Below are 26,062 nucleotides of genomic sequence, written 5' to 3' on the forward strand. Positions count from 1 at the left end.
CCTTTGGCCATGCCCCTGATGGAGGCAGTTATGTCTTATTTCCACTTGGATACATAATGTATGTAATGTATACGTAATAATAGGTGACTGCTCTGCATAGCTAAGTATATAACGGGGGCAGTATTATCTAGGCTGTATCTAATACTCTGCAATACTGTGAAAACCATATACAGTAGATTTACTGTGCCCTATGAAAGGGTCATCTTTGCAAATGTGCTAATCACAGCAGAATTGCTAAACAGAAAGGTAGAGGTGATATTTAGAAGCCATTTGGTAGACCTGTAGTTCTCTACAATGTTCTTTGCCTCGTCCAGAACTTTAGGTCCAAGGAAGACATTGCGAGGATCTGTCACCATGAAGAAATGTCTGGCTCTGCCCTCGAACGTGCTCTGATCCCATCGCGGTGCCTTGATGTTAATGTTGAAAGGCAGGTCTTCAGGCATTGTCTGCGATATAAAAGACAGGACTTATGACAAGAAACCAATGGCTTGTGAGCTGTCATTTACTTTGATTGCTATGGATAAAAGCCCTCGTTTCTGTATCATTATTATTATTATTCTCCGACATAACTGTTCCTTAACCCTGCGTCAGGCGCACCTCTGGGACTCCCAGGTTCGGGCGTAGTGCGCCTGTTATAAAATCGTCATTAGCACCTAATTGACTCAATTCTAACGCTCTTAAAGTGATCAGTGACCTTCATTAGGATGTACAAAGAGAGACTATATGGAAATCTGGTTCACAAAACCACATTTATTAACCTTAAAGCAAGTAAAACGAACGAACATGAGTACAAGTCTGGGCGGAGCGTGCCTAAGAGGCCACCCTGGACAAGCCTACATATTTCCGCAAAATACCCACAACCTTTGTAATTTTCATTCATAAAATGAACAAAATACACAAAATTGTGAGAATTTGAGCCTGAGAGGCCAGGACTGCACTCCACGCAGGCGGCGGGAAAACTGACTAGGGGGGTTTCAAACAGCGCCTAGAGATAGGAAGGTACTAGGAGGGGCAGGCCCCTGCAGCAGAGAGGTGAGCGAGAACAGCTTTGTGGCGCCTGTCAGGCCAGCTGCGCCTGACGCAGGTTTAATAAATATAGATATGTAAATATTCACAGAGGAAAACTAACCACGCAGGCTTTCCTAATAAAATGGAACAACATTGTTTTGTTCAGCTATATTTTATTTGATAGATAGAAAAATACTTTGCCCATAGCTTCCACGCTGTTTCAGGGGGCGGGGTGTTATGCTTCTTACAGGGAGTATCTATTCTACATTATAAGGGCATCAGACGGAACATAAAAAGCTTACTATGCTACACACTGCAGTATCACTAAAGGATTTGCCTTTTACAAACCAGAACTGAAAATGGAGGCTCTTACAGTAAAAGTGTATAATTTTTTCCAGGACTCAGCCACGTGCCAATCCCAGCCTGCTGACACAGTGCCCAGATACTGTACACTCATACTTTCCATTTTCATATGGTATTCACCAATTACATTTCATTTCCTGGTCCAAAATATTCAGTAACTTTTTCTCCCTCACACATATGTACCAACAGGCACATACACAGTAAGAGGGGTGTTATCTGTATTCTTTTATAGAGATCAGTCACATAGGCTGCTGTTCTTTCTTGCTGAAACAGTAAACATGTGGAGAATTACATTATGTTCCACTATAGATGCTAACAACTGTTGCCTGCCAATCACAGTAAGCAGCATACCTTTCCATGACAACCACAACACTCAGCTCCCTCCCTGCTGCTGACATATGGAGGGCTGTACCAAATACAGCATAAGAAATAATTCCTTTGTTTGTTATATCTACAAAGGAAGGAGGCAGGAGGCTCTTTAAGATCTCTACAGACTACAAACATCTTTGATCAGGAAAAACTTGCAGCAGAAAGTCACGGGTTACTTTTCCAAAAACTGCATTTATTAAAGTGACTAATCCAATGATAAACCACAAAAATATGCAGAACTCTGTAAACACAGAAATAGACTAGGATGTCTAACACAACTGACAGACTTGTACAATTATCAGATACAGACCCTTTTTCTATAGCACTGACTGAGAGCATAATATAGATAATAATGTATAATAATATGCAAAGCACAGTTTCAGTTTTTTCGTTCAGATAATCTCACTCTGCAGTGCCAAGACCCCACCCTAACTGCAAGTAGCCTACTGAAATATCTGTCTACACACATTTCATTTCATCTCCCAACATTGTACAGAATGAGAGTTTATGTACATATTGCACAGATGGAGTCAGGTTTATTGCAGCAAACAAGACCGAGTGGCACAATATATTTTAGTTATTAAATTGAATATCTCAAACTATTCACAGCTAAATCTTAATCTTATAGTATAATCTTAATCTTTAGATATATTTGAGTGTTTTCATATACATGCATGAAGCATATTTAAGTTAGTCATCCCGTATGATAGATTCAGTCACATTTTTTACAGTAGTTACTTATATAGGCCCTGATTCAGAGCCGGACACTCTGACCTGAGCGCTCGCTCTGAATCAGGGCCCACCTCCATAATTATGTAGCGTCCTCCTGGACGCTCGTATAGCCGTGGGTCACCACCCACAGCCTATACGAGCGTGCAGAATGATGGTCGCGATGGTCTTGACCATCGCGACCATCGCCAGTGCGAGCAGAAGCCTGCGGTTGAGTTTCTCAACCGCAAGGCCAGGAGTGATTTTGGCTCTATCAGAGCCAAAATCACTCCCACTGACATCACTAGTGATGTGGGGCCGGCTTCTGACGGTAGGCGTTCCCTTGGAAACGCCTCCGTCTGGCAGGCACGCCCACCAAAGGGGGCGTGCTGTCAATCAACATCGACAGCACACCCCCTTTGATCAGACACTACGAGCGAAGGAAAGTCCTTCGCTCGTCGCGTCTCGCGCATGCGCACCATCGACCCACTTGCGAGCGGACAGCCGCTCGCGAGTGGGTCTGAATCAGGCCTATAGTGCCTACATATAGAGCTGCATACACACACAACAATTTTTTGAACGATTATCGTTTAACGATAATCGTTTGAAAAAATCGTTCACTTTCTGAGTCAAACGATGAACGATAATTGTTCATGAGCATTCACGTTTGTAGTTTGTAGTTTGTAGTTTGTAGTTCAGTCAGACTTGTCAACTCAACGATTTCATTAAGGGAATATACAAAAATCGTTTGTAGTTCAAAAAAATCGTTCATTACACTTTTAAAAAATAATATATATAATAAAATAATAAAAAAGATAATCTGACAGAAAATCATTCATAAAATCGTTCATAAAATCATTGGTAACAAAATCGTTGTGTGTGTTTGCAGCTTTACACAGTGCTTAACAGAGAATATTTATATCCCTGCCACAGTGAAGCCTCTGAGGGGTCTATTTTAAAGCTGTGTTAGGAGATAAAGTGAACGGTGATAAGGTACCAGCCAATCAGCTCCTAACTGCCATTTTTCAAACACAGCCTGTGACATGGCAATTAGGAGCTGATTGGCTGGTACCTTATCACCATTCACTTTATCTCCTAACACAGCTTAGTAAATAGACCCCTATATTTCATACTACATGGACACACATACACAAAGACACAGACACACACACTAGGGTTAATTTCAACAAAAGCCAATTAAACTCCCAGTATGTCTTTGGAGTGTGGGAGGAAATCGGAGCCACTGGACTGAGGGCCTGATTCAGAGCCGCTCGTAAGCGGCCGTTCATTCGTTCCGAGCGATGTTTGCACAACTGCGCACGCGTACGGATCGTAATACGCATGCGTGAACCAGTCAGTGCGGCCGAAAATCGTTTGCTAAATAGCGAATGCCTGCTATTTTGAGTGACAGGAGGAGGCGTATGTGGGTAGTAACGGGGGAAGATGCTTGAAAACGGGGAGTGGAGATCCGAACGCAGGCGTGCTTACGCGAACTGTTCATTTGAATAGCCACCCCTTTTTCCTGAACAAGCGAGCGCAAATAGCGTCCGGCTTTGAATGAGGTCCTGAATCCACGCAAACAAGGGGGGGGAGAGAGAGAGAGAGAGAGGGAGAGGGAGAGAATATGGATACAGAAGGTAATGTTTGTGAACGCCTGGGGGCTGCTAAACAGCCCTGGTTAATCCCTTCCTTGAGTACAGCCCTTGCTCTAGGAAACAATGGATAACTAAGGTTCTTTCCAAAAATAACAATAATTTGCTTTAATCACTAGCTCGCTCCCATTTTCGTCTTATCCCCTTCTCTGTGCTACATACACTGTAACCCATTCAGAGCTGTAAAAATAATGCTCGAACAATACTGTCCTGGAATTTATAGAAAAGCTACAGTAATATTATATATAAGTCTGCAAAGCATAATCTGTACTGTTACAGCTAGAGCCAGTGCCCACATCAGCTATTACTTAGAATTATTATTGCATACTGTACTTACGCTTTACTACGTCCTTGCTCAGAAGTCAAATGCTATATACAGGCTTCAGTCAGTAACAGCAGTGACCTCTCAATGACATCACTAGCTTGTAGTGTACATGGGAGGGAGGACAACCTAACTTGTCATGCCTCCCTGCTCTACTGGCAGCCAATACAGTAATAATATAGCACAGATGAACAGCAGCCACTGGATAAGCCGGTTTGCTTTTGCTGTCAGTGGAAACAGCACAGAACTGGGTGGGTGTGTAGGGGATGCACATGGGGTTGGCTGACTAAGAATAACTGGCTTACATGTTGTAGGGGAGGAAAGCTGGCTAGAGCCAGTTAGGAACAAGCAACTACAGTGTGACAATTTTAAAAAGGCAACTAATGGCAATCAGATGCATGGAGGACTGCAGATTAATAACACTTTATACAGAAGTCACTACAAACTCAAATAATAATTTCTTTGTGTTGTGCTACCTATTGGCAATCAAATTGTCATACACAAATCCATAGCAAGTCTCATCAACATAAATCTAAGCTGCTAAAGACCGAAATGGGCTATTTATGATACAGTGATGACCCCTTTCTCTGGCTTTTTTTTGTCACAGAAAAGGGTTATTACTACTACCTCCTATTAAAGAAGAGGAATACTTTATTTGTTCGTCGGGAGGCTTGCCACCTAGCAACAGCTGGTGGGTTAGGTGCAATCTACCCGACAAGCACAGAGAAGGTAAAGTGAAAGAAAACTTTGACTTACCTTCTCCACAGCCGGGGGGAAGAGTGCGGCTCTGGAGACCTGTGAGTCGCGGGTGATAGGCACTATGAGTGTGCGCGTGACACGGACGAATGCGCGCACGCTGGTCACGGATGCGCGCGCATGCTGGGCAGCTGCGCGCGCTCTGTATAAAAGGCTGAGCCACGCCCCCCCCGGTAGATTTTACCTCAGCGCGTTGGAGGACACAGTGTCTCTGTCTGCCACAGACATGCTTCTTTACAAATGGCCCGGGTAGCATTAGCCGGCAGAATGCCCCAGTCCAAAATTCATTACTCTCACTGGGCCCTGAGCGAGCGGTCCCAGGTATATAAGTTTGCTCAATTAGCTTTTAGAACAGCTTTCATTAAGGTTGGCGAAATGGTTCTTCGCAACCATACTGGCATTCCTGACATTCCTGTTCTGTTTGCCCCAGAGGTTGATCCAGCCCTTACATCACTCGTTGGGGATAAGGCCCAGAGTGATTCTATAGATAAACTACTTAGAAAAATTCAGCTTAAAGTTTCGGATGCGGCTGGTCCTCTGTTATTTGTCCTAGACAAAGCAGAAAAAGAAAGGGGTCTCAGGGGGCTCCCTAGATTCCCTGTTAGCTTCCAAGATGGCCCTCTTAAAAGCTATAAGCAGGGCTACCCTAATGATTGGCCAGACTTTTGATTTCATATCCAATTGTCGTAGAACTCACTGGCTGGCTAGTGTAGATTTGACTAATCTATCCCCCAGGCCACTAGACGTTCCTAACTTAACAGATTCTAACCTTTTTGGCCCTGACTTCATACAGTAGATGAAGTGAAAGTCTGCTACTGTATAAAGCCCATAAGTCATTTACAGACCTGAAGGGCCCCCAGCCTTCCAAATGGCCCTTTCATCAGGAGCGTAATTTTACGGGAGCCAGCAGTACGACCCGTGACCAGCGGGGCACCCCCAGAGCTCCCAGAGGAAGATTCTCATGGACACGGATAACGAGAGGCACAGGATCTGGCAATGCATACTCCTCCAGGAAAGACAGAGGATATGGTAAGTCAGTTGCCTTCGCTTCCTCCTCCTCATCTTTCCCAAACAATAGTTTCCTGGAGACAGATCACCACAGACAGGTGGTTGCTAAGGATTGTGGAGAAAGGTTTGTCCCTCCCACGTTTCCAATTTCCACAACAGATACAGTATATCCCTGCTCAAAAAACACCAGTCCTTTATTAGATGGTGTCCTACCTCTTGCCCTTCTGCAGGACAAAATAGAGTTGGCAGACCCTTCCAGGAGAGCCTGGATCAATCACCTGTTCCCGTCAAAAAACAGTCCGGTTCATACAGGCCGGTTTTACATGTCAAAACTCTAAACCAATATATAAAAACTCATTCTTTCCGTATGGAGGGCTTAGCGGATGTACCCCTCCTGCTCGCCAAGAACGATTTTTATATCAAGATAGACCTCAAGGAGGATAATTCAAATGCATCCAAATCACAGGAGGCTCTTAAGATTCCCCAGGTTCCAACCTTTGTCTCCAGAATCTGGACTCAAGGGGCCATGCAAATGGATGCAATGTCCTTCCCATGGGCAGACCTTCCTTTTCCTTATGCCTTTCCCCCTCCTGCCATGCTACTGAAGGTCCTCCACAAGATCAAAATGGACAGGGTATTGCAATCATTCTAGTATATCCAGTCTGGCCCTCCAGATTTGGGTTCCTTTGATCAGCCCTCTCCGCAAAGGTCACAAACTTCCCCCAGGCATATCCAGAGACTGCTTCTAGGGGACCAGATCTCCTACAGGATCTTCCCCATTACATGTGGATAGCGACATTACTCGGTTGTTCACCGCTACTAACCTTTCAGCTTCATCTATGGCCTTGATAAACACATCTCTTACACCCAGAACAAGGTCCAGATACCAATCCATAATCGATGAGTTTATGGCCTGGCAGGCTGCTCAGGCTCCGCCCTCCGGCTCCCTTTCCGAGTCTAACTTAGCCCTAGATTTCATGGCTCCTAAGTTTGAGTCAGGCCTCGCTTCTGTCACAATACATTCATATTGCTCGGCACTGGCTGTCCTTATTCCAGGCCTCACAGAAAATAAACTATACCTTAGACTACTTAAGGGTATTTTCTTGTTCAGACCCCCATGTCCACATTACTCTACCACGTGGGACATTAATCCCTTTCTAAATTTTCTTGCCACGATTCTTTCTACGGTTGACATCTCTAAAATTTCAAGAAAGCTGGCTTCACTCCTAGCACTGGTATTTGCAGCCAGAGGAGCCGAACTTTCTTTAATACACACATCCGAACCCTGGATGACACCCACTCCACTGGGTTTTCTTATTGTTTTGAGAGGACGCACAAAGACCAGTTCCATTCAGTCTCCTCTGGTGGAGTTTGATCTACTCAAAGACCAGTCGGACCCGGATCTTTGCATAGTCAACTGCTTATCTACCTACCTAACACTCACAGCACCACTGAGAGACATTTCCAACCTCTTTATCACTTGCCGTAAACCATTTCGTCCCGCCAGACCTTCCACAATCAGGGTTGGATGGTTTCTGCTATGCAGAGTTCGGGAATAGACACCTCCCACTTCAAGAGTCACTCCCTTCATGGGTTGCCATCACATCGGCAGCAGCTTAGGGGCTTGCCATTACAGTCCATAATACGAGCCACTCATTGGCCTTCCACGCGTACCTTCATTAAACATTATTGGAGGCCTTCCGATACGCAAAGGATAGAATTCCTTAGAGCAACCACCAGGTATGTGGTAGTTTACCCACCAGCTGTTGCTAGGTGGCAAGCCTCCCGATGAACAAACACTAGTTTGCATGAATCTATGACCTGCAAACTCTCTTTGTTCTAGGGAATAGGATTGCCACCCAGCAACAGCTACCACCTAACCCACCCTATACCTTGCTAGGTCTGCTGGCTTTAAGCTCTAATGTCATTTGTTAGTTATACCTGAATTCTCCTTTACTTTCAGGCGTTCCAAAGGTCCAGGAGAAGCAGCAGCAGTGACAGCTACCTAACAATCAGAAGTAGTTTTATCCTTATCTTCTACAGTCACCGCAAGTGTGCAGGAGTTTAAGACTGTGGCCCTGATTCAGAGCCGGACGCTCTGACAGAGTATTGCTGTGGCTGAGTCATCAAGTTTGCTCAGACTGAGGTTAAAATTATACTTTTATAGCTTTCTCGCGGTTTTTTAGTAGCATTTCCACCGGAGCCAGCCCCAGAACCTGTGCAATTTAAGAGTGTCCCCATTTTTAGAGATTGTGTGACAGTGTGTGGCCCTGATGAAGTTTAGACCTAGACTAAACCCTAATCCTGTTCAAACTACACCACCATGCCAAATTTGGTAAAGCTAGGTCTAAAACATGCAGAAAGGACAAACAGGCAGACACGCTTTCTCGCTTATTATATAGATTATTGCTGTATTAGATGTTCGGGTCAAACTCGCCAACAAGTCACCACTTCTAAATCTAGCCTAGTGTCTGTAAACAGGTGCTGTTTGTTTTCTACTCATATTCAATATACTTATCAATGAAAGATAGTTAAACTAATAAATCTAACAAAAAATCTCTAAATGAAAGAAAATAACCTGACAAATTTACTTAGTACCATACAAGATAAAAAAAAAAAACATTTATGGAGTTTGTATGTTATCCCTGTGTTTATTTACAGTATGTGGGTTTTCTCCAAGTGCTCCATTCCCTCAGTCCAAAAAATGCTGCTAAGTGAAGCTTGTCTATGTGTGTCTGTGAGTCTTTGTATGTGTGAGTAACTTTAGGAGACTTTTTAGGGCATATTAATTAAACTCGTTTTTCATAACATAATTTTATGTTTCCTCACTATGTACTAATAGCCAAATGCAGGAGATTTCACAGTAATCACCTGGAGAAGACATAGTGCTACAGATCGCAGTCCCCACTATTATCAATGGTGACTATGGTCTGACCTATATGTATTGAACTACAAAAACTTTTTGGAGCTTGACCCCATTGTTTAATGCTATCCTCCAGCAGTCTCTGTCCGGCTGTGGAAACTAGCACTGTATGCAATCACAGTGACAGATTATCAGGAGGAGTCTTTCGAAAATGTGAAAGACACCACCAAAGTGACCGGGATGTAATTCACAATGATAGTGGTTCACTCAACCACTGCCTATGCTGTATGTCAATTTAGTATATAATTATAAACAGGATCATTATGGTAAAAATTAAAAAGTCTCTCGCAATAGTGACTGATAATTGCGGCACATACCACGATTATTATTATATAGGCTTCTTAGTCTGTTAGTGAGTGGCATTGAGACTGATGCTAAAGTTTTAAAATTATGTCTGGAAGGCACAATATAATATGGTGGGGCTATGAAAATGGGATGTAATCGGGAAGCCGGCTGACGTAAGCCCGACAGCTGGCTTCCCGACTGCATTATCCCGGTGAGGGTTAAATGACAGGCGTCTAAATCTGTCATTTTCCCGACGCCGGGAGCCCGGCGCCTGGCATCCCGATCGAAGGGATACCGGGCGCTGCAAGCGGACAGCCGCGGGGGGGAGGGTTAGGTTTAGGGCTCCCGGGGGGGGCTTAGGGTTAGGCACCCCCCCAGGAGGGTTAGGGTTAGGCTAGGGGGAGGGAGGGTTAGGGTTAGGCACCCCCAGGGGGAGGTTAGGGTTAGGCACCCCCCGGGGGACTTAGGTTTAGGCAGCGGGGAAGGGGGGGTTAGGGTTAGGCACTTAGAGGGGGATTAGGGTAGACACATGGGGGGAGGTTAGGTTTGGGCACCCCTAAGGAGGGTTAGGGGGGTTAGGTTAGGTTAGTAGATACTTACCTTAGGACGATCAGGATTTCCAGCGCTGTCGGGCTTCCGCTGCCGGGCTCTGCTGTTATGTCGGCCTGCCGCTGCCGGGATTCGAACTCCCGGCCATGCGGCCCACCGGGAAATCATACCGATTCCATGAGGATAAAACACAATAATAACAGTAATATTAACCCTCTCACCTAGGTCAGATGAATTACGGAACTGTAGTCCCGGACAATGGACATCACTACCCGCTGTCCAGAAGGACATGAGATCATAGGATCAGTCACCTTATACAGTATATATATATAACTCATCATTTACTCTCAGCATGTTACAGCATGAGGTGTCTTGTGTTATAATTAAAGACCCCCGAGTGTTGAGGCTGGTGCTGCAGACTTATGTATCCGCCAAGACAGTCTGTTTAGTGGCTAGAAGGGCAATGTAAGTACAGTGAGGTCATGTACTATGCCCTTGATTCACAACACATCTTATAATTGCTGTTGCTTCCAGAGCCACTGAAAAAGAGTAATAAACCCCAAGGGCCAGTGAAGAACATGCAATAGACGAATTAGAATGATGAGAAAGTAAAACAAGGCCGGCAGCAGCATCGTTATAGTAGTCCAGGTGGGAGATGACGAGGGCATGAATATGAGATTTAGTAGTCAACAGGGTCAGGAAGGGCCTGATCCTGGAGGTATTGTGGAGGTGAAAGTGGCAGGATTTAGAGATAGACAGAATTTAAGGGGTGAAGGAGAGTAAAGGATGACATTGAGGCAGCATATCTGGGGACAGTAGAGAGGATGATGTTAGCAACAGAAAGAGTGAGATTGGTGGGAAAAGGGGCTGTGGAGTGGGACAGATAATAATCTCAGTTTTGGGCATCGTGAGCTGAGACAGCCTGGGAGAGACAGAAGAGTATTAATTCCTAATGATAGCTAGTTAGTGCTGCAAGTCGCTTGCCAAACAATTGCTTTCCAGCCCAATAGTGTGGTTCCAAAGCACAAAAAGTTATTTATGTAAAAAGGGAAAGAATTAACAATTAGAATAAAAAGCAATAATATACTATAAGCACAGCCGATAAATATGCAATGCGCTACTAGTCCAGTACACAGTATTTCAATCCTGAATTCTGCGGTCACCGTCACCCAAGGATATGGAGAAATGATTGCCTACTGCACCCAGCTCACAAGTCTATATTCGGTACAGATTACAGAGACAATAAAAGGCACGTAATAACAGATTCTCATTGGTTCTTGCTTCTGGATTAGCAGGTTATTGGTCGATTCATACGGTGTCATCAGGGGTATGTCCCAGTTCTCCAACAGTTGCAGAGAATGGCATTCTGACTAATAACTCCCTATAATCCATAACTAGCGGACGCAAGATGCAACTTCTTTGCCGATAGGAGCGGAAGTCTGCAAATAAACAGGGATTTAGTATGATACCAGACATGACGTGTCTACTATTTTCTAAACCTTAGTTTTCACTTAAGTACGTACTGCATCATAATTATTAATTAATAATACCTTTTATAACTCTCTTTATTAACTATTGCGAATGGTAACCATTGTATACATATGCGTTTGCATATGTGCGTCTGTGCATTGATGTAGGAAATGTTCATATGTATGTATGTGGGGATGCACGTGGGCGTCTATGTATACGCATATATGTTTATGTGTATCAGTGTATGTGTTAATGGACAGAGTTATACATATATATATATATATATAAATATATATATATATATATATATATATATTAGGGATGTGCAGGCTCGGATAGGTTCGAGTTTGCACGTGGAGTTCGGATTTTTCCCTCCAAAAAAACGGAACTCAGAAAGAGGCAAAACGTCATCTTACATGGACGAACATCATCATTCCTGGACTTTTGTCCAGGAATGATGATGTTCGTCCATGTAAGATGACGTTTTGCCTCGTTCTGAGTTCCGTTTTTTTGGAGGGAAAAATCCGAACTCCACGTGCAAACTCGAACCTATCCGAGCCTGCACATCCCTAATATATATATAACTTTATCCATCAACTCCCATATTTGATACTATGTCTGTCTGAACCAAATTCCAAGGTGTCATAGACATTGAAGTCTTTCTGCTCAGAGATGACCAGCAGATACCTGCAGGAGTCACAATGTCTGATAACACATCAAAGGTCCTCCTCTGCCCATTTGGAATGTAAATGTCAGTCCCTCTTCTACATTGAACAAAAAGGAATACAATTGTCAAAGATAGTCAGACTTCTGGCAATGGTTTCTAACTTTGCATTTAAAATACTCCTAAACACATACCAGTTTCTGTGTGCATTTTTAATTACTTGTTAAAGACATATACACAGAACCTGTTTCCCATAAACTGACTTTGTGCTGCATCGGATTTCGCCGACGCAGAGTGATGTCCATTTTACTCTTTATCAGACCATAGACGACTAGATCGTCAGATACTAATTGCAATCGATCATATCCAATTATTTGACTTCGACAAAAGAGTCAGAGATGAGAGTGAGAGGTCTGGGGAGGAGAAATAGATTGGCATATCATGAAATCGTGTAGAGAGAGAAGAGAAGCTGACCAAGGTGGAGGTAGAGTTGGAGGTAATGACAGCGAAGGAGCAGACAAAAAGGTAGGAGGACATTCATGGATCCCTAAAGAATGGAGGGGTTGAAGGAGGAGAGGCTGGTCAATCAAGTTGATGGAATGAAATGAGCAGGAGCCATATTAAAGCAGTTCATTTTTTGTGTCCAGGAAAATGGCTGCCGCTTGTACTACAATTTTTTTTGGGACCTACTCATTATAATTTGCTGTTACCCAGCATAAATTCAGTTCCTAACTAATCGCGATTTGCAGCAGCAGATTAAAATGCACCAAAGCAATTTAGGTTTTGCAGAAGCTTCAGCCTAGGTGGCTCTGAGAAGCAGTGATACAAGGGCTCAGTATTCCCATAAGTGATCCCAGTGATAAGTAGAGTGCAATTTAAGAGCAAAAAGGGTTTCTTACCATAAATGGTCTGTGAAAGCTTTGAGCCAGGTTCTGAAATCTTTCTCCAATGACAGTGCCTCGTTGCCTATGTGTAGTAGATTTTTATTTGAAGTGGTGGATCCTTCTTTGAAAGTAGCATCTATTCTGTCCCAAAGCAATCAGTCTGGGAAATATATATTTTCCGTAATAATGAGCTGCCGACTTTCAAACTTGCTCCACCTCCATCTATAATGACCACAAATGCCTTTTTGTGTGTGACCTTTTATCATGGCTCTAAACTCTGTAAGTCAAAGCTCTTAACTCACTCCTTAGACCAGTGATTTTCAACTGGCGGCACACTAAATACTTTTTTATTTTTTTTTCCCAAATAATTTTTTTTAAAGCGTTGTACAAATAATTGCATGCAAAATTTTAAAACTACCAAGGCACACCATTAGATTTTTTTTCAAATATAATATATAATAACAAATATCAACATATATTTAAAATATGTTTATAATTGCAAGTGAGGAAGTTTGCCCTTGAGCACCTAGTAAATTATGTCCCATTTACTGATATATGGGCTCTACTTGGTATACTTCCGGAAGGTCAGTGAGTGGTGAAGAGTTGAAGAAGGCTTCTACTTATTATTAGTGCGGTGGCCCGTAAGGCTGTACTTCAGACATGGATTGAAACTTCTCCACCAACATTACGACTTTTTAAAGAAAAGCTTTGCCATGTATTTAACATGGAATGGATTGAGACTTTTATAGAGAGGGAGGCTCGCGTAGCTAAGCTTTTACAAACTTGGGAGAGTTATTTTGAAACTCTGACCTCAGTACAGAGACATAGAATTTACGACGCACTGAAATTCACTCAATGGTACTGTCTTCGGATGACATCGGGGGATCCTCCAATTAGACTGGACTCTTGAAGGCTTTTGTTCCCCTCCCCCGGGCCTCCCCGTCTTCCCCCCCCCCCCATTGGCTTCCTGCTCCTGCGGCCACGCCCCTTTCTAGATTAGGTTTATGGAATGATATTTATATTCATAAAAAATGTTAGGTAAGGGTACAACAAGTAATACTATTTTATATTTTACCTATTTCGGTTTTAAAAGAGACTAATCTGTTTTAATGAAACCATTGCATTTACATTTATTTCTGCAAATTGTATAATTATTCACAGTTATACTGTGGATTTTGATGTATATGTCTAATTAACGATCTGCTGTTATGTTAGGAGATATAGGGCCTGATTCAGAGCCGGTCGCTATTTGCGCTCGCTCGTCCAGAAAATAGGGGTGGCTATTCAAATGAACCGTTCGCTGTTTGCGGTCTGTTCACGCCTCTAGGTCTGAACGAGCGAACAAAACTTGCGGTCGTTTTTTGGGAAACTACGCCCCCTGGCCGCTCGCATCCTACGTCATGTCCGCTATTTATTAGATTAATCGAGTACATCGACCAGGGTATGAACTGCTCGCTATTCTTGTGGTTGGTTTTTGCTACCACAATTTTGCGAGCAGTTCTGGCTATAAAATAACCCAGTGACGTGGTCAATGACGCTGCTGCTTTAATTATGCACTCCCATAAAACGCCCGTTTTGACCTTTAAGCACGCCTGCGTTCTGATCTCCACTCCCCGTTTTCAAGCACCTTCCCCTGTTACCACCCACATACGCCTCATTCTGTCAATCAAATTATCAGGCATTCGCTATTTTGCGAGCACATGAATTTCGACCGCACTGACTGGTTCGCGCATGCGTATAACGATCCGTACGCATGCGCAGTTGGCCAAACATCGCTCGGAGCGAACGAGCTGCCGCTTACGAGTGGCTCTGAATCAGGCCCATTGTTCCACAAGGTGAAAGATTTTCATCTGAAAATCAAAGTCAATGTTCCACCTGCATCAAAAACCATAAAGGTTGGCGTCTTCACCATTCGTACCCTGTTCCCATCAGGCACATGAATCTCTAGAAATGAAGCAAATGAAGGGGGCGCCACATGGTGCATTAAAAGATAACAAACAGTTTATTTAAACATACAAAAAAGACTGACTGCACAGTGCACTCGTACCAGAAAAAGCAGTTAAACTACCGCAAGTGTGACAGCATGAAACAAGATTGCCTCCGGGTGACAGCTCATCCACGATCTCCGTGTCCACGTCAAGCCACGCCCCTACGCGAACTTGCAATCTCCTTCCAAACTAGTGTGATAATGACTGCCCAGCAGCTGGAATGAATGACAGCTGCTGGGCAGTCATTATCACACTAGTTTGGAAGGAGATCGTGGATATCACACTGTTTGTTATTTTTTAATGCACCATGTGGCGCCCCCTTCATTTGATTCCTTTCTCTCTCTCTTTCTCTCTCTCGCTCTCCCGCTCCCTCTCTCTCTCTCTCTCTCTCTATATATATGTATGTGTATATATATATATGTTTATATTTGTTATTATTTTATTTCAAATTAGCAGCAATAAAACACAATCACAATGGCCCCGTCACAATGACCCCCACTGAAAAAACAGTACAATGGCCCCCACAGAAAAAAAATACAAAACAGTGGCCCCTACAGAAGAAACACAATCACAATGGCCCCCACAGAAGAAAAATACAATAACAATGGCCCCCATAGGAAAAAAACAAAAATACAATAACAGTGGTTCCCTAAGAAGAAACACAATCACAATGGCCCCCACAGAAAAAAAAAAAAAAAAACACAATAACAGTTTCCCCCCACAGAAGAAATACAATAACAATGGCCCCCACAGAAAAAAAAACACACACAAAAACAGTGGCCCCCAAAGAACAAAATAAAATATATTGGCCTCTACTATTTATATGTGTAACAAATATGTTTGTTGTATTAAAGGAAGCCTATTATCAATCAATTAAAAATATTTTTAGAAAATAAATACTTTTGCACTAGCGCAGTTCATCACAGGGTTTTTTTCTTTCAGTAGCAGAGAAAGAATATTATCTGTGGCCCTCAGTGGCGGGAGTTGCTGCAGCACTGGAGTGGAAAAAGCCCGCCTGCTTAATCGCTGTCTGCAGACCAGAGTAGAGAGCACTGTGCAGGAGGGAGGGAGAACGACGCGGTCATGGCTCGGGCCGCGTCTGAGCAACCCAGCGTTGCCCATGCTCACTGGCAGTATGGATGTGCACTGCTGGGCAGATCTCCGGCGGCACACCTGAGAACTGCTTGCGGCACACTAGTGTGCCATGGCACAGTAGTTGAAAACACTGCCTTAAGGTGTGTACACACTTGCCGACATTTTAAGCGACTGAACGATAACGTTATCGTTATCGTTCAGTCGTTCACTATATCAGCAAGTGTGTATGCTAAAACAATGAACGATAACAATGAACAATGAATGACCAATGGTGCACGCTCCCGCAGGTCGTTGGTCATAGTCGTTCATCGCCCGAATACGCAGGCCAACCTGACGACATTGTCAGGTTGTTGCATGTTCGGGGATGAGGGAGGGAGCCGGCACTGAACAATATCGTTCATGATATCATTCAGTGTGTGTGCTCAATGTCGTTCCCCACATTGAACACACCCCTGCCGGGGACACACTAGACAATATCGCACCTTACAACCATGATGATCTGGAGAAGATTCAAGATCCAGATTTTGTTATCAGTTTTTTGTATTGTGGTAGTTCTTTGAGAGCAATCTGTGCAAATCTCCACTGATCCAGTGGATCCACCTACTTATATGACAAACACACCTATTAGCATTTAATTTCAAGTATAGTAAGTGTTTTTATGGTGTATGCTATACATGGGCGCAGGAACGGGTGGGGGTTTTGGCCCAGTCGCTAGTCAATGCAGGCAGGGACGGACATAACACACAGGTTTTATTATTAGGCTGTCTTTCATTGAGTTGACTGGTTTGATAAAGTTAGGAAAACAGCCGGCATTGCATGATGGTCTCTGTAGTCCTTGAGTGAGTTTTAGTGCACCATAGCAATCAGCTCCTAAACCTACGCCAAACTACGATTCCCAGCAGCACACGTGTAACCATCATCCTTCTCTCATGGCGCTGGCTGGTTGGATAACTTGTCTATACACGGGCAAGCCCGCCAAGAGCCACGCAAATGCCCGGGTAAAAGGGGGGCATGGCCTAATCAGGGGAGACGTTACCACGCCCTTAGGTTAAAGGGAAAAAATTGCAGCGTCGCAAAGCATCACTGCGCGCTGGTGAGGGGGACGCAGTGAGCCCCCTCAGCCAAGCACATAACCATTGGGGGCACGATCAGCTTGTTCGCTCTCCCCACAGGCATAGGAGACTGGTGTGGCTGCTTCTTAGCAGCCGTGAGCAGTCTCCCAGTGCTGCCCAGCACACAGCAGCGTGTGTTGGGCTGCTGTGATGTAAGAGGTGGGGGAGCGTTGCTGGACCCGGGCCCCACCGGGCCCCTTCAGCAAGCTCTGGCCCGGGTAATTAGTACCCACTCCCCCCCTCTCGGTGCCCCTGTACACCGGTGCTCTGTTGTCTGCATGTGTTCCTGGAGCTGTGCGGTAGCGTTGTGTCTGTAAGTGAGGAGACTGGGAGAGAGCAGTGATATCCGCATACAGGGGGTCATTCAGACCTGCTCGCGAGCGGCAGGACGCTCGCAAGCGGGTTGATGTTCCCCACTGCGCATGCGCATGACTGAGGGAGCTCCGTCGTGCGCATGCGCGAGACCCGGCGAGCGACGGGCTCACCATCGCTCCGGGTCTCGCACCAAAGGGGGCGTGCTGTCGATGTTGATTGACAGCACGCCCCCTTTGGTGGGCGTGCCTGCCAGACGGAGGCGTTCCCATGGGAACGCCTACTGTCTCAGGCCGGCCCCACTGACATCACTAGTGATGTCAGTGGGAGTGATTTTGGCTCTGATAGAGCCAAAATCACTCCAGGGTTTGCGGCAGCGAGACCCTACCGCAGGGTCTCCGTCGCAAGCCCGATGGTCACGATGGTCAAGACCATCGCGACCATCATCATGGACGCTCGCTATAGCTGTGGGTGGTAACCCACAGCTATGCGAGCGTCCATGAGGACGCTCCAACAAAAGGTAGGAGGGCCCTGATTCAGAGCGAGCCCTCTGGTCAGAGCGTTCAGCTCTGAATCAGGTCCACAGAGCCAAATCAAGAAAAGCAAAGACCTGGTGTGGCAGGTTACTCCAGCTGCTCTTGAAGGGGCAACATTCAGCGATTTAGGGACGCCAAAATGTGATTATATCTTCCCCTCAACCTAAAAACGTTCTGCTGCACCTAACGCTGTATCAATTAAGACTTATTGAAAAATAAATTTTATAATTCTGTTCTGTTGTAAATTCATGCTGAGAGGTAGTATCCTTTACCCTCCTACTAATATATACGTTTCATCTATAAACATTTTTGTCTGAAAGCAAAGAAGCAAGAGTCTCTGTAACATTGATTATGTACTGCACGTATTTATTAAGATGGCAGAGTTTGCTAAATATTTATTATTAAAATCCAGTACATAACGGAAAAGAAATATGCAGTATTCATTTGTAATATTGTAATAAATACTACCAAAATATTGGCAATATTCTCAATACACTGCAGGCTTCTGCTATCCCACAGTTAGAGGAGGTCTTAACTTTATGAGAGACCCTCCTCTTACTTATCACTCCTAAATACCACTAATTACCTCACTGTGCAGTCATAACCTGACTGGAGTCTGACCCGTTTGTAGACTCGTTACAGGAAAATCAAGTGAGACAAACAAGAGAACATTTCACACAGCAGAATAAGGTAAGTGAGCAAGTAACACAAGAGAGAGTATCCATTTTATTTATAAAACTGAAATATGTTCCACAAAAATACAAATGAAGACTTTTATCTAATTATATGGGTTGCAGCTATTTAGCACTCATTTAATTTAACTATTCTTATTACGGTAGGTCTAACATTTAAGAGGATTTTAGCAGATTGAAAACAATTTCTCAATTCTTATGATAGAATATTGCTCTGTTTCCAACCGTAATGCATACGATCCATTGAATAATAATAATTGAATGTCGCCATTTTAAAGTCATCTTAATATTAGGTATAAGCAAAACTTTCTTACAAGCCATAGAATTTTATATAATGTGCATGTAAATAGCAGTGGCAAACGCAGGATTTTGAAAGGGGGGTTTCCAAATAATTGGTTACAGACCCAATGACAAATACGTCTAACCAGAATAAGTTTGCAACATACACTTTATTGTGTACTTCAAGTGTATTAATATAAATAACTATAAATAATATAAATAACAAGGCATCTGGGCATAAAGCTTGCTTATGCACAATGTGTAACAGTATGTATGAACAAAATTTAAACTACCAGTGCAATTTCAACATTTGAATTAAACGTAAAGTAATTTAACAGTACTTTAAATGTCAATATGTCCCAGTTCCATTCTACGGTTATGGAGGCCAATAAACTCTGCCAGGACATGATCTACAGCAGGAGGGGTTTTATTATGTATATGGAGCAAAGCCAAACCATTCAGACGGCTTTGCCCCATAGTGCTGCGCAGATGGGTTTTTAGAAGCTTTAGAGAACTAAATCTGTGCTCAGCTTCACAGGTAGTGACTGGAAGTATACATAATATCTGAAGTAGGGTGTTTATATTGGGGTATGCCAGCTTACTAGCATGGCATAGAGATTCAAAAGGTGTGGAGGGGAGAATGGCTGTATCCTGAGCTTTCCAATGATTTTTCCATAGCATCAGCTCAGCATGGAATGTTCTTGGAGAAGGAAAATCATCCTCATACATATTAGTGAAATTAGTTATCATTTGGCTCTGATCTGCACTGTCTGTAACAATTACAGATGGAATGATGGTCAGTGCTGTCATGGCTTTTGTCTGATGATCAGAGAAGCGAACATCAAGCTCTGTAATAAGATGGTCAAGATACGGGACAGTAATGACACGCCTGTAATAGATTTCAGGATTTTCTGCTGGCACATTGGTTCTATGGGTTTGATGACCACAGGTACGTGGGAGACTAGGTGTAACTCCTAACATTAATCCTAGATCACTGGCTTTCTTAAAGAGCATGGCATGCTCATTATCAATATCCTGTCTGATTCCTGCCATTGTAACTTTTAGAACTTCAACTGCAAAACAGGCCTTCACAAAGTCATTTGCTTTAGCTTGTAGTAAGACAGTAATTCCTTTAATAAACGACATACAGTGCTGTACTATTACTAAAGTAATGATGTGGTCAAAAGTAGTCAAAGTAAGGTGCAGAGATTTGGCATCAACCACACTATCTTTGCTCCAGGATGCTGGATTTTCTGATGGTGGATTATAAATGTCCACAAAACATTTCACTATCGCAGGATACAAGTCAAGGAAGGTCTCCAGTGCATGATGCCGTTCTATCCAACGGGTCCTGCACAGAGACTTCAACCTTTTTCTTGTAGCTTCTGGGCACTCACTAGAAATAGCAGCCTCAAGAGCAGTTTGGCGTTTTGGGTGAGAGTCAAAAAAAGTGTGTACTCGATCCACAGCACCAAACATATTCCTCACCATGGGAATATTAGAAGCTGCCATGATGGCTAGGTTTAACACATGGGAGCAGCAATGGGTATAGACCGCCTTTGGGTATTAGCGAGATATAATTGCAGCAGCACCTTTGCCTTCCCTGCCATTGACCCTGCACCGTCATATCCCTGACCACGAAGTTTGATCACAGAAAGTCTGGCCATATTAATGCATATGAGGATTTGTTGTGCAATATTTTGCTCAGTGACCCCCTCGCTGCATTCTATAAATCTTAGGAACTCCTCTCTAATTAAACTTTCTTTACTGACAAATCGAACGACAAGAGCTAGTTGTTCTTTATTGCTGATGTCAGCTGTTTCATCAGCTATGACGGTAAAGAATTCATCCACATCTGCAACTATCATCCTAGTCAGAATGTTTCCACAGATGTCTATGATTTCGTTTTGAACCCGCCAGCTAGTGTACCTTGAATTTTTGGCTGACTTACTTAGATGTTCACTCAACTCACTGTCTCCCTCACTTCTGTAATCTAATATAGCCTTGAAGTTGCGTTTGTTAGCAGAGTCACCTGCGTCACTGTCTCTATGTCCTCTTAGAGCAATATTTTGTCGCCCACACAGAATGATGGCGCTTATTATTGGTCTAAGCTTTGCTCGATTTTCTTCAAAATTCCTACCCCTTTCTGCATTTAGATAGTGGTCCACTGGCTTCTGGAGTCCCTTATAGATGTTTTTAAACTCTGTGCCTAGTGATACAGCATTCATATGGGTTAAACTCACTTGGTGCTTATTTAATGCCCTAGCCATTTTTGTCCAGTTAGAATATGGCACAGACACAAAGTTTTCTGCTGTACCACTTGGTAGAGAGAAAAGAGTACAGAAAACACAAAGTCCAGCATCAAGGCATTTAGAATATGCCAGCCATTTGAATTGTGACAGATAGTCATGTTGGAACTTGCGTTGCTTTCCATACAACAGCTTCTTTGGAAATTGAAAATCTTTTGGGGGTTTATAAAAATTCTCTAGAACATTGAACTTCTCTGCATCACTCAGGGAATGAGATAGGGCAATGCTGATGTCCGGTTGAGATGTATTAAACTGTTCCACAAGTAGAACGCTAATTGCATTCCCTGTGTCTGCCTCATTGTCTGAGCATCCATCTGAAAGACCTGGACATTCGTCTAAGTTTATTATTGATGTGGTTATTTCAGCAGAGGATGCTCCTGCCTCACTCTCAGAGTTTCCCTCCAAAAGAACCGTGCCAGGGTGCTCTACCAACCAGCTATCAGAAGCAGTGGAAGCCGTCACTGTAGCTTTTGAAGCTGCTTTAAAATATTTCTGGATAGCACCCTTTTGTTTACATGGCCGCTTTGACATTGTTCTTATGTCGGAAACAACTTGTGACTTTTCTATAAGATACAATTAAAGTAAAATATGTAAAAAAAAATTAAAAATTATATGGTATTATCATAGATAAAAACAAAACACATCCCTACCACATACTAATGGTGCATACACACGGTCAGATAAAGTGTATGATTTAAACTATAACGATCAGATCATTATCACTCAAATAGTACACTTTAATGCCCCCTCAAACGACGCTCAATGAGCGGGCACGAATGGTCGATAACGATATCTACCATCGCCCATGCATGCAGGCCAACATGGTCGATATCGACCATGTTAACCTGTTTACTATAGGGACCCACGATCAACAGTAGTGGGGGGGTTGCTGCATGTGCTGTATGCTCGATCCAGCACATGCAGAACGATCAGACAACGATCGTCTGATCATTGTCTGAAACAAGCAACGATACCCCCAGCATTGATACTGCACAATCAAAATAACCCCTCCCCCTTAGCCCGCACGCTACACAATACTGACACAGACTAGACAGATACACATACACACACGGCAGCACTCACCTAAAAAAAACATGGCCCCCCTCATGGGAATAACATACAGCAGCTGGCATCATCTAATAAATATTATCCTCCAATCCCCCGGGTATAACATACAGCAGCTGGCATCATCCAATAAATATTATCCTCCCATTCCCCCACCCCCCGGGAATAACATACAGCAGCTCAGGCTTGCCTACCCTCCCGATTTGGTCGGGAGCCTCCCGAATATCGGGGGCCGCTCCCGACCCCCCCGGAAAGGCAGGCAAGCCTCCCGGCTGCCGCCTACCCCCCCAGACTACTAGTAAAAAACCCCGCTGCCGGGGGGCCCGATGACGCGATTCGCGCTGAATTGCGTCATCGTGGCTCCGCCCCCTGCTTTGCAATGCCTTTTTTCCGGCAATGTGAAGAGGGGGAGGGGCCACGATGATGCGATCATTCGGTCACGCCCCAGCCCCGCCCCCAAAACGGCATCATAGCCCGGCCACGCCCCCCACAGAATGAAGGCAATCAGCTCCCTCCCGGAAGGAGGGAGCTGAATGTCGGCAAGTATGCAGCAGCTGGCATAATCAAATAAATATTATCCTCCCACCCCCAGGAATAACATACTGCAGCTGGCATCATCCAATAAATATTATCCTCCCCTTCCCCCACCCCCCGGGAATAACATACAGCAGACAGCTGGCATAATCTAATAAATGTTATCCAGGATAATATTTATTAGATTATGCCAGCTGTCTGCTGTATATTATTCCCGGGGGGATGGGAGGATAATATTATTTTATGCCATCTGTCTGCTATTCCCAGGGGTGGGGGGATGGGAGGATAATATTTATTATTTTATGCTAGGCTGTCTGCTATTCCCAGGGGTGGGGGATGGGAGGATAATATTTATTATATTATGCCAGGCTGTCTGCTATTCCCAGGGGTGGGGGGATGGGAGGATATTTATTAGCTTATGCCAGGCTGTCTGCTATTCCCATTCCCCCACCCCCCTGGAATAACATATAGAAGACAGCTGGCATAATCTAATAAATATTATCCTCCCCCCAGCTGTCTGCTATTCCCAGGGTTGGGCCAGGGGGGATAATATTTACTAGATTATGCCAGGCTGTCAGCTATTCCCAGGGGTGGGGGGGATGGGAGGATAATATTTATTAGTTTATGCCATCTGTCTGCTATTCCCATTCCCCCACTCCCCCTGGAATAACATACAGAAGACAGCTGGCATAATCTAATAAATATTATCCTCCCCCCTTCATCCCCCCACCGCATACATGGAGCAGTCGAATGTAATGTTTAATACATTATATCATGAACCCCTCCTGGCTGCCGCCCCGCCCGTACCTCTCCTCTCCTCTCTCCGCTACACACCACACCGCCGCCCCCCCCCCCCCTCCCCGCAGTAGAAAATGCCACCATTCAAAAAAAATACTACTAGGACTCCCACCCCACTAAGCCTGCCCACCTGCAAGATCTCCGGCGCTCCCCCGACACAGCAGTAGCTTAAACATTTAAACATTATCCCCCCCGGGCGGGGTGGCGCCGCACCCAGCGGCCACCTATGTCTTGCGGCCGCACTCAACGGCTCCGGAGCCTGGCGCAGTCCACACAGCGCGCCGCATGAGAGGCGCTACTGACGTCACGGTGCCTGGCCTGGGAACTGGCTGGGAGGGGCTTGCGCGCTGCAGCTCCCCCTACAGCCAGCCCAGGCAGTGTCAGTATGTCTTAAAAAAAATAATAATTGTTAAGCAGCGCTGCTCGCCGGGTCGGACAGGGGGGGTTTCCAGGGACTCGGAAACCCCCCCTGCGTGCGCGGGTGAATAGCATCTGTTGACATAATCCAAGGTTTCCCAGACTCTGTCCTCAAGGCACCCTAACAGTCCGGGTTTTAAGGATATCCATGCTTGTGCATAGATGGTATAATCAGACTGACTGGGGCACTCACTAAGTCACCTGTGCTTAAGGATGGATATCCTTAAAACCTGGATTGTTAGGGTGCCTTGAGTTTGCGACCCACTGATATAATCCTGTCAACTTTTAATGTGAAAATATGAAATCACTATTATTAATTTTAATGTATGTATTTAGTGGGAGCTTACCAAGTCAATGTTAGCTTTACTTACAGCACTTTTGGATAAGTACTTTTCTTCTTAAAACATCTTTCATTTACATCTTATTTTAGCTAGTAATTTATCATACTAATCGAGCTTTAAAATATACATGTTACCTTCACACAAATGTACATTTAACTAATATCTAAAAATATAACATATAAATAAATATGTTATATATAATTTTTTCTTTGGTGTTAAAACTTCAGAGTCTATTCTATATCCACATTCTAACATGCTTGTATAAAGTTAGCGTGTTCTGGGCAGGCACAAGTATTCATTATAAATGGGTGTGACTATCCCATTGGCCATCATGGAACTGCCAGCTTTCAGTACATTGGGACGGGATGCAGTCAGGAAGCCGACTGTCGAAATGCCGACCACCGGCTTCCCGACTGTCTAATCCCGGCCGATCCCATTGGGACTATTGCAACTGCAGAAAGTTTGGTCACAACTGAACACAGAGGCAAAGGGGGCCCAGAAATGACAGGTCACCCTCCCAATGACCCTGCCCTGCTCTAACAGCAAATCTTGCTATTTAACCCGCTGTACCTGGAACACAGCTGTCATGGGCTCCGACACAGGATGTACGATTGATATTACAATTTTTAAAACTGCATGACATTTAAATTGTATATTACATTGCATGGATGCATACTATAATATATTCTCTCAAGATTCTATGCACATTGGTCTTTCTACTAAGCAACAGCCTAGTTGGCAACATGAAGTGGTTCCAGCGACTTTTTTCTTTATGTTGATCACAATCTTAAACTGGGTACACACGTAAAGATTTTCTGTCCAACCATCCAACTAGTTGATTGGTTGGAATGAAAATCTGGTAACGTATGGGAGTAACTGATGATCAGCAATTTGCTCCTAAATGCCAGAAAACAGATTAAAATGGTCGTCAGACAAGTTTGTTAAATGTTTGATCTATACAATTTGTTCAAACAACAGTTTTTGTCCATTTTCTGGCATTTGGGAGCAAATTGCTGATTGTCATTTGCTTTCATACCTTACCAGATTTTCATTCCAATCAATCAACTAGTTGGATGGTTGGACAGGAAATCTTTATGTGTGTGTATGTACCTTAAGTTGGGCAACTAAAGGACCACGCTGCCTTCAAAATCTATCATGTAACACGGCATACACAAAAGCCTCATGATTGTCATGACTTCCTCACATATACTGACATCTACCACTCCTACGGAATTGCTCTGGACATTGCCAATCACACTATCAATCTCTAACCTCCAATCAGGGTTCTTACCTCAAACACACAGTAAATACATTTAAATCTCTTCTCGACTTTCCCATACCGCCCCGTGAGGCCACTATCACTGCACATTTTCTTGCTCACAAGATACAATATGAAATAATGAACGGCTTCCTCAAACAAGCACCTGCTTAATTCATTTCCTGCATCTTCTGGGACTTTGTATTTATTTAATACCACATATGAATGAAGTATATATTAAATTCTTCTCCTCACTTTAACACCTATTAGTCCTTGTTCCATCATAACTCAGTTGGTCACCATCTCATGTGCTTATCATCTGCAATGTCTCTCCCCGCTGGTATCTTTATTCAAGTCTGCAACAA

The 26,062-nt window shown here is 43.9% G+C and overlaps 2 protein-coding genes and 1 pseudogene across 2 annotated transcripts in view; 1 reads left to right on the top strand and 2 right to left on the bottom strand.

Annotated features, from left to right (window-relative positions):
* The window catches only part of SFXN3 (sideroflexin 3), a gene marked incomplete at its 3' end in the record, with an annotated part of 31,542 nt that extends 27,019 nt beyond the window's left edge, over positions 1 to 4,523 (bottom strand). Inside the window, exons 1-2 of the mRNA XM_088448743.1 lie at positions 4,438 to 4,523; positions 280 to 446 (exon numbers count right to left, since the gene is read on the bottom strand). Coding sequence (XP_088304869.1) covers positions 280 to 443 — 164 coding nt within the window. The remainder of the gene's footprint in view (positions 1 to 279; positions 447 to 4,437) is intronic.
* An 895-nt stretch (positions 4,524 to 5,418) lies between these two features.
* LOC148504621 (uncharacterized) lies at positions 5,419 to 8,254 on the top strand (annotated as a pseudogene).
* Positions 8,255 to 19,317: 11,063 nt separating this feature from the next.
* On the bottom strand, positions 19,318 to 20,487 carry LOC148504622 (52 kDa repressor of the inhibitor of the protein kinase-like). Its single transcript, XM_088448744.1, has one exon. The coding sequence runs from the start codon at positions 20,485 to 20,487 to the stop codon at positions 19,318 to 19,320; it is 1,170 nt and encodes a 389-aa protein (XP_088304870.1).
* Positions 20,488 to 26,062: the final 5,575 nt, after the last annotated feature.

This window comes from Taudactylus pleione, unplaced genomic scaffold (genome assembly GCF_031769625.1).
Source record: "Taudactylus pleione unplaced genomic scaffold, aTauple2 ptg000464l, whole genome shotgun sequence".
NCBI lineage: Eukaryota > Metazoa > Chordata > Amphibia > Anura > Myobatrachidae > Taudactylus > Taudactylus pleione.

Excerpts from the sequence above, each read along its gene's own strand:
- LOC148504622 (XM_088448744.1), bottom strand. The coding sequence starts at position 20,487 with ATGGCAGCTTCTAATATTCCCATGGTGAGGAATATGTTTGGTGCTGTG.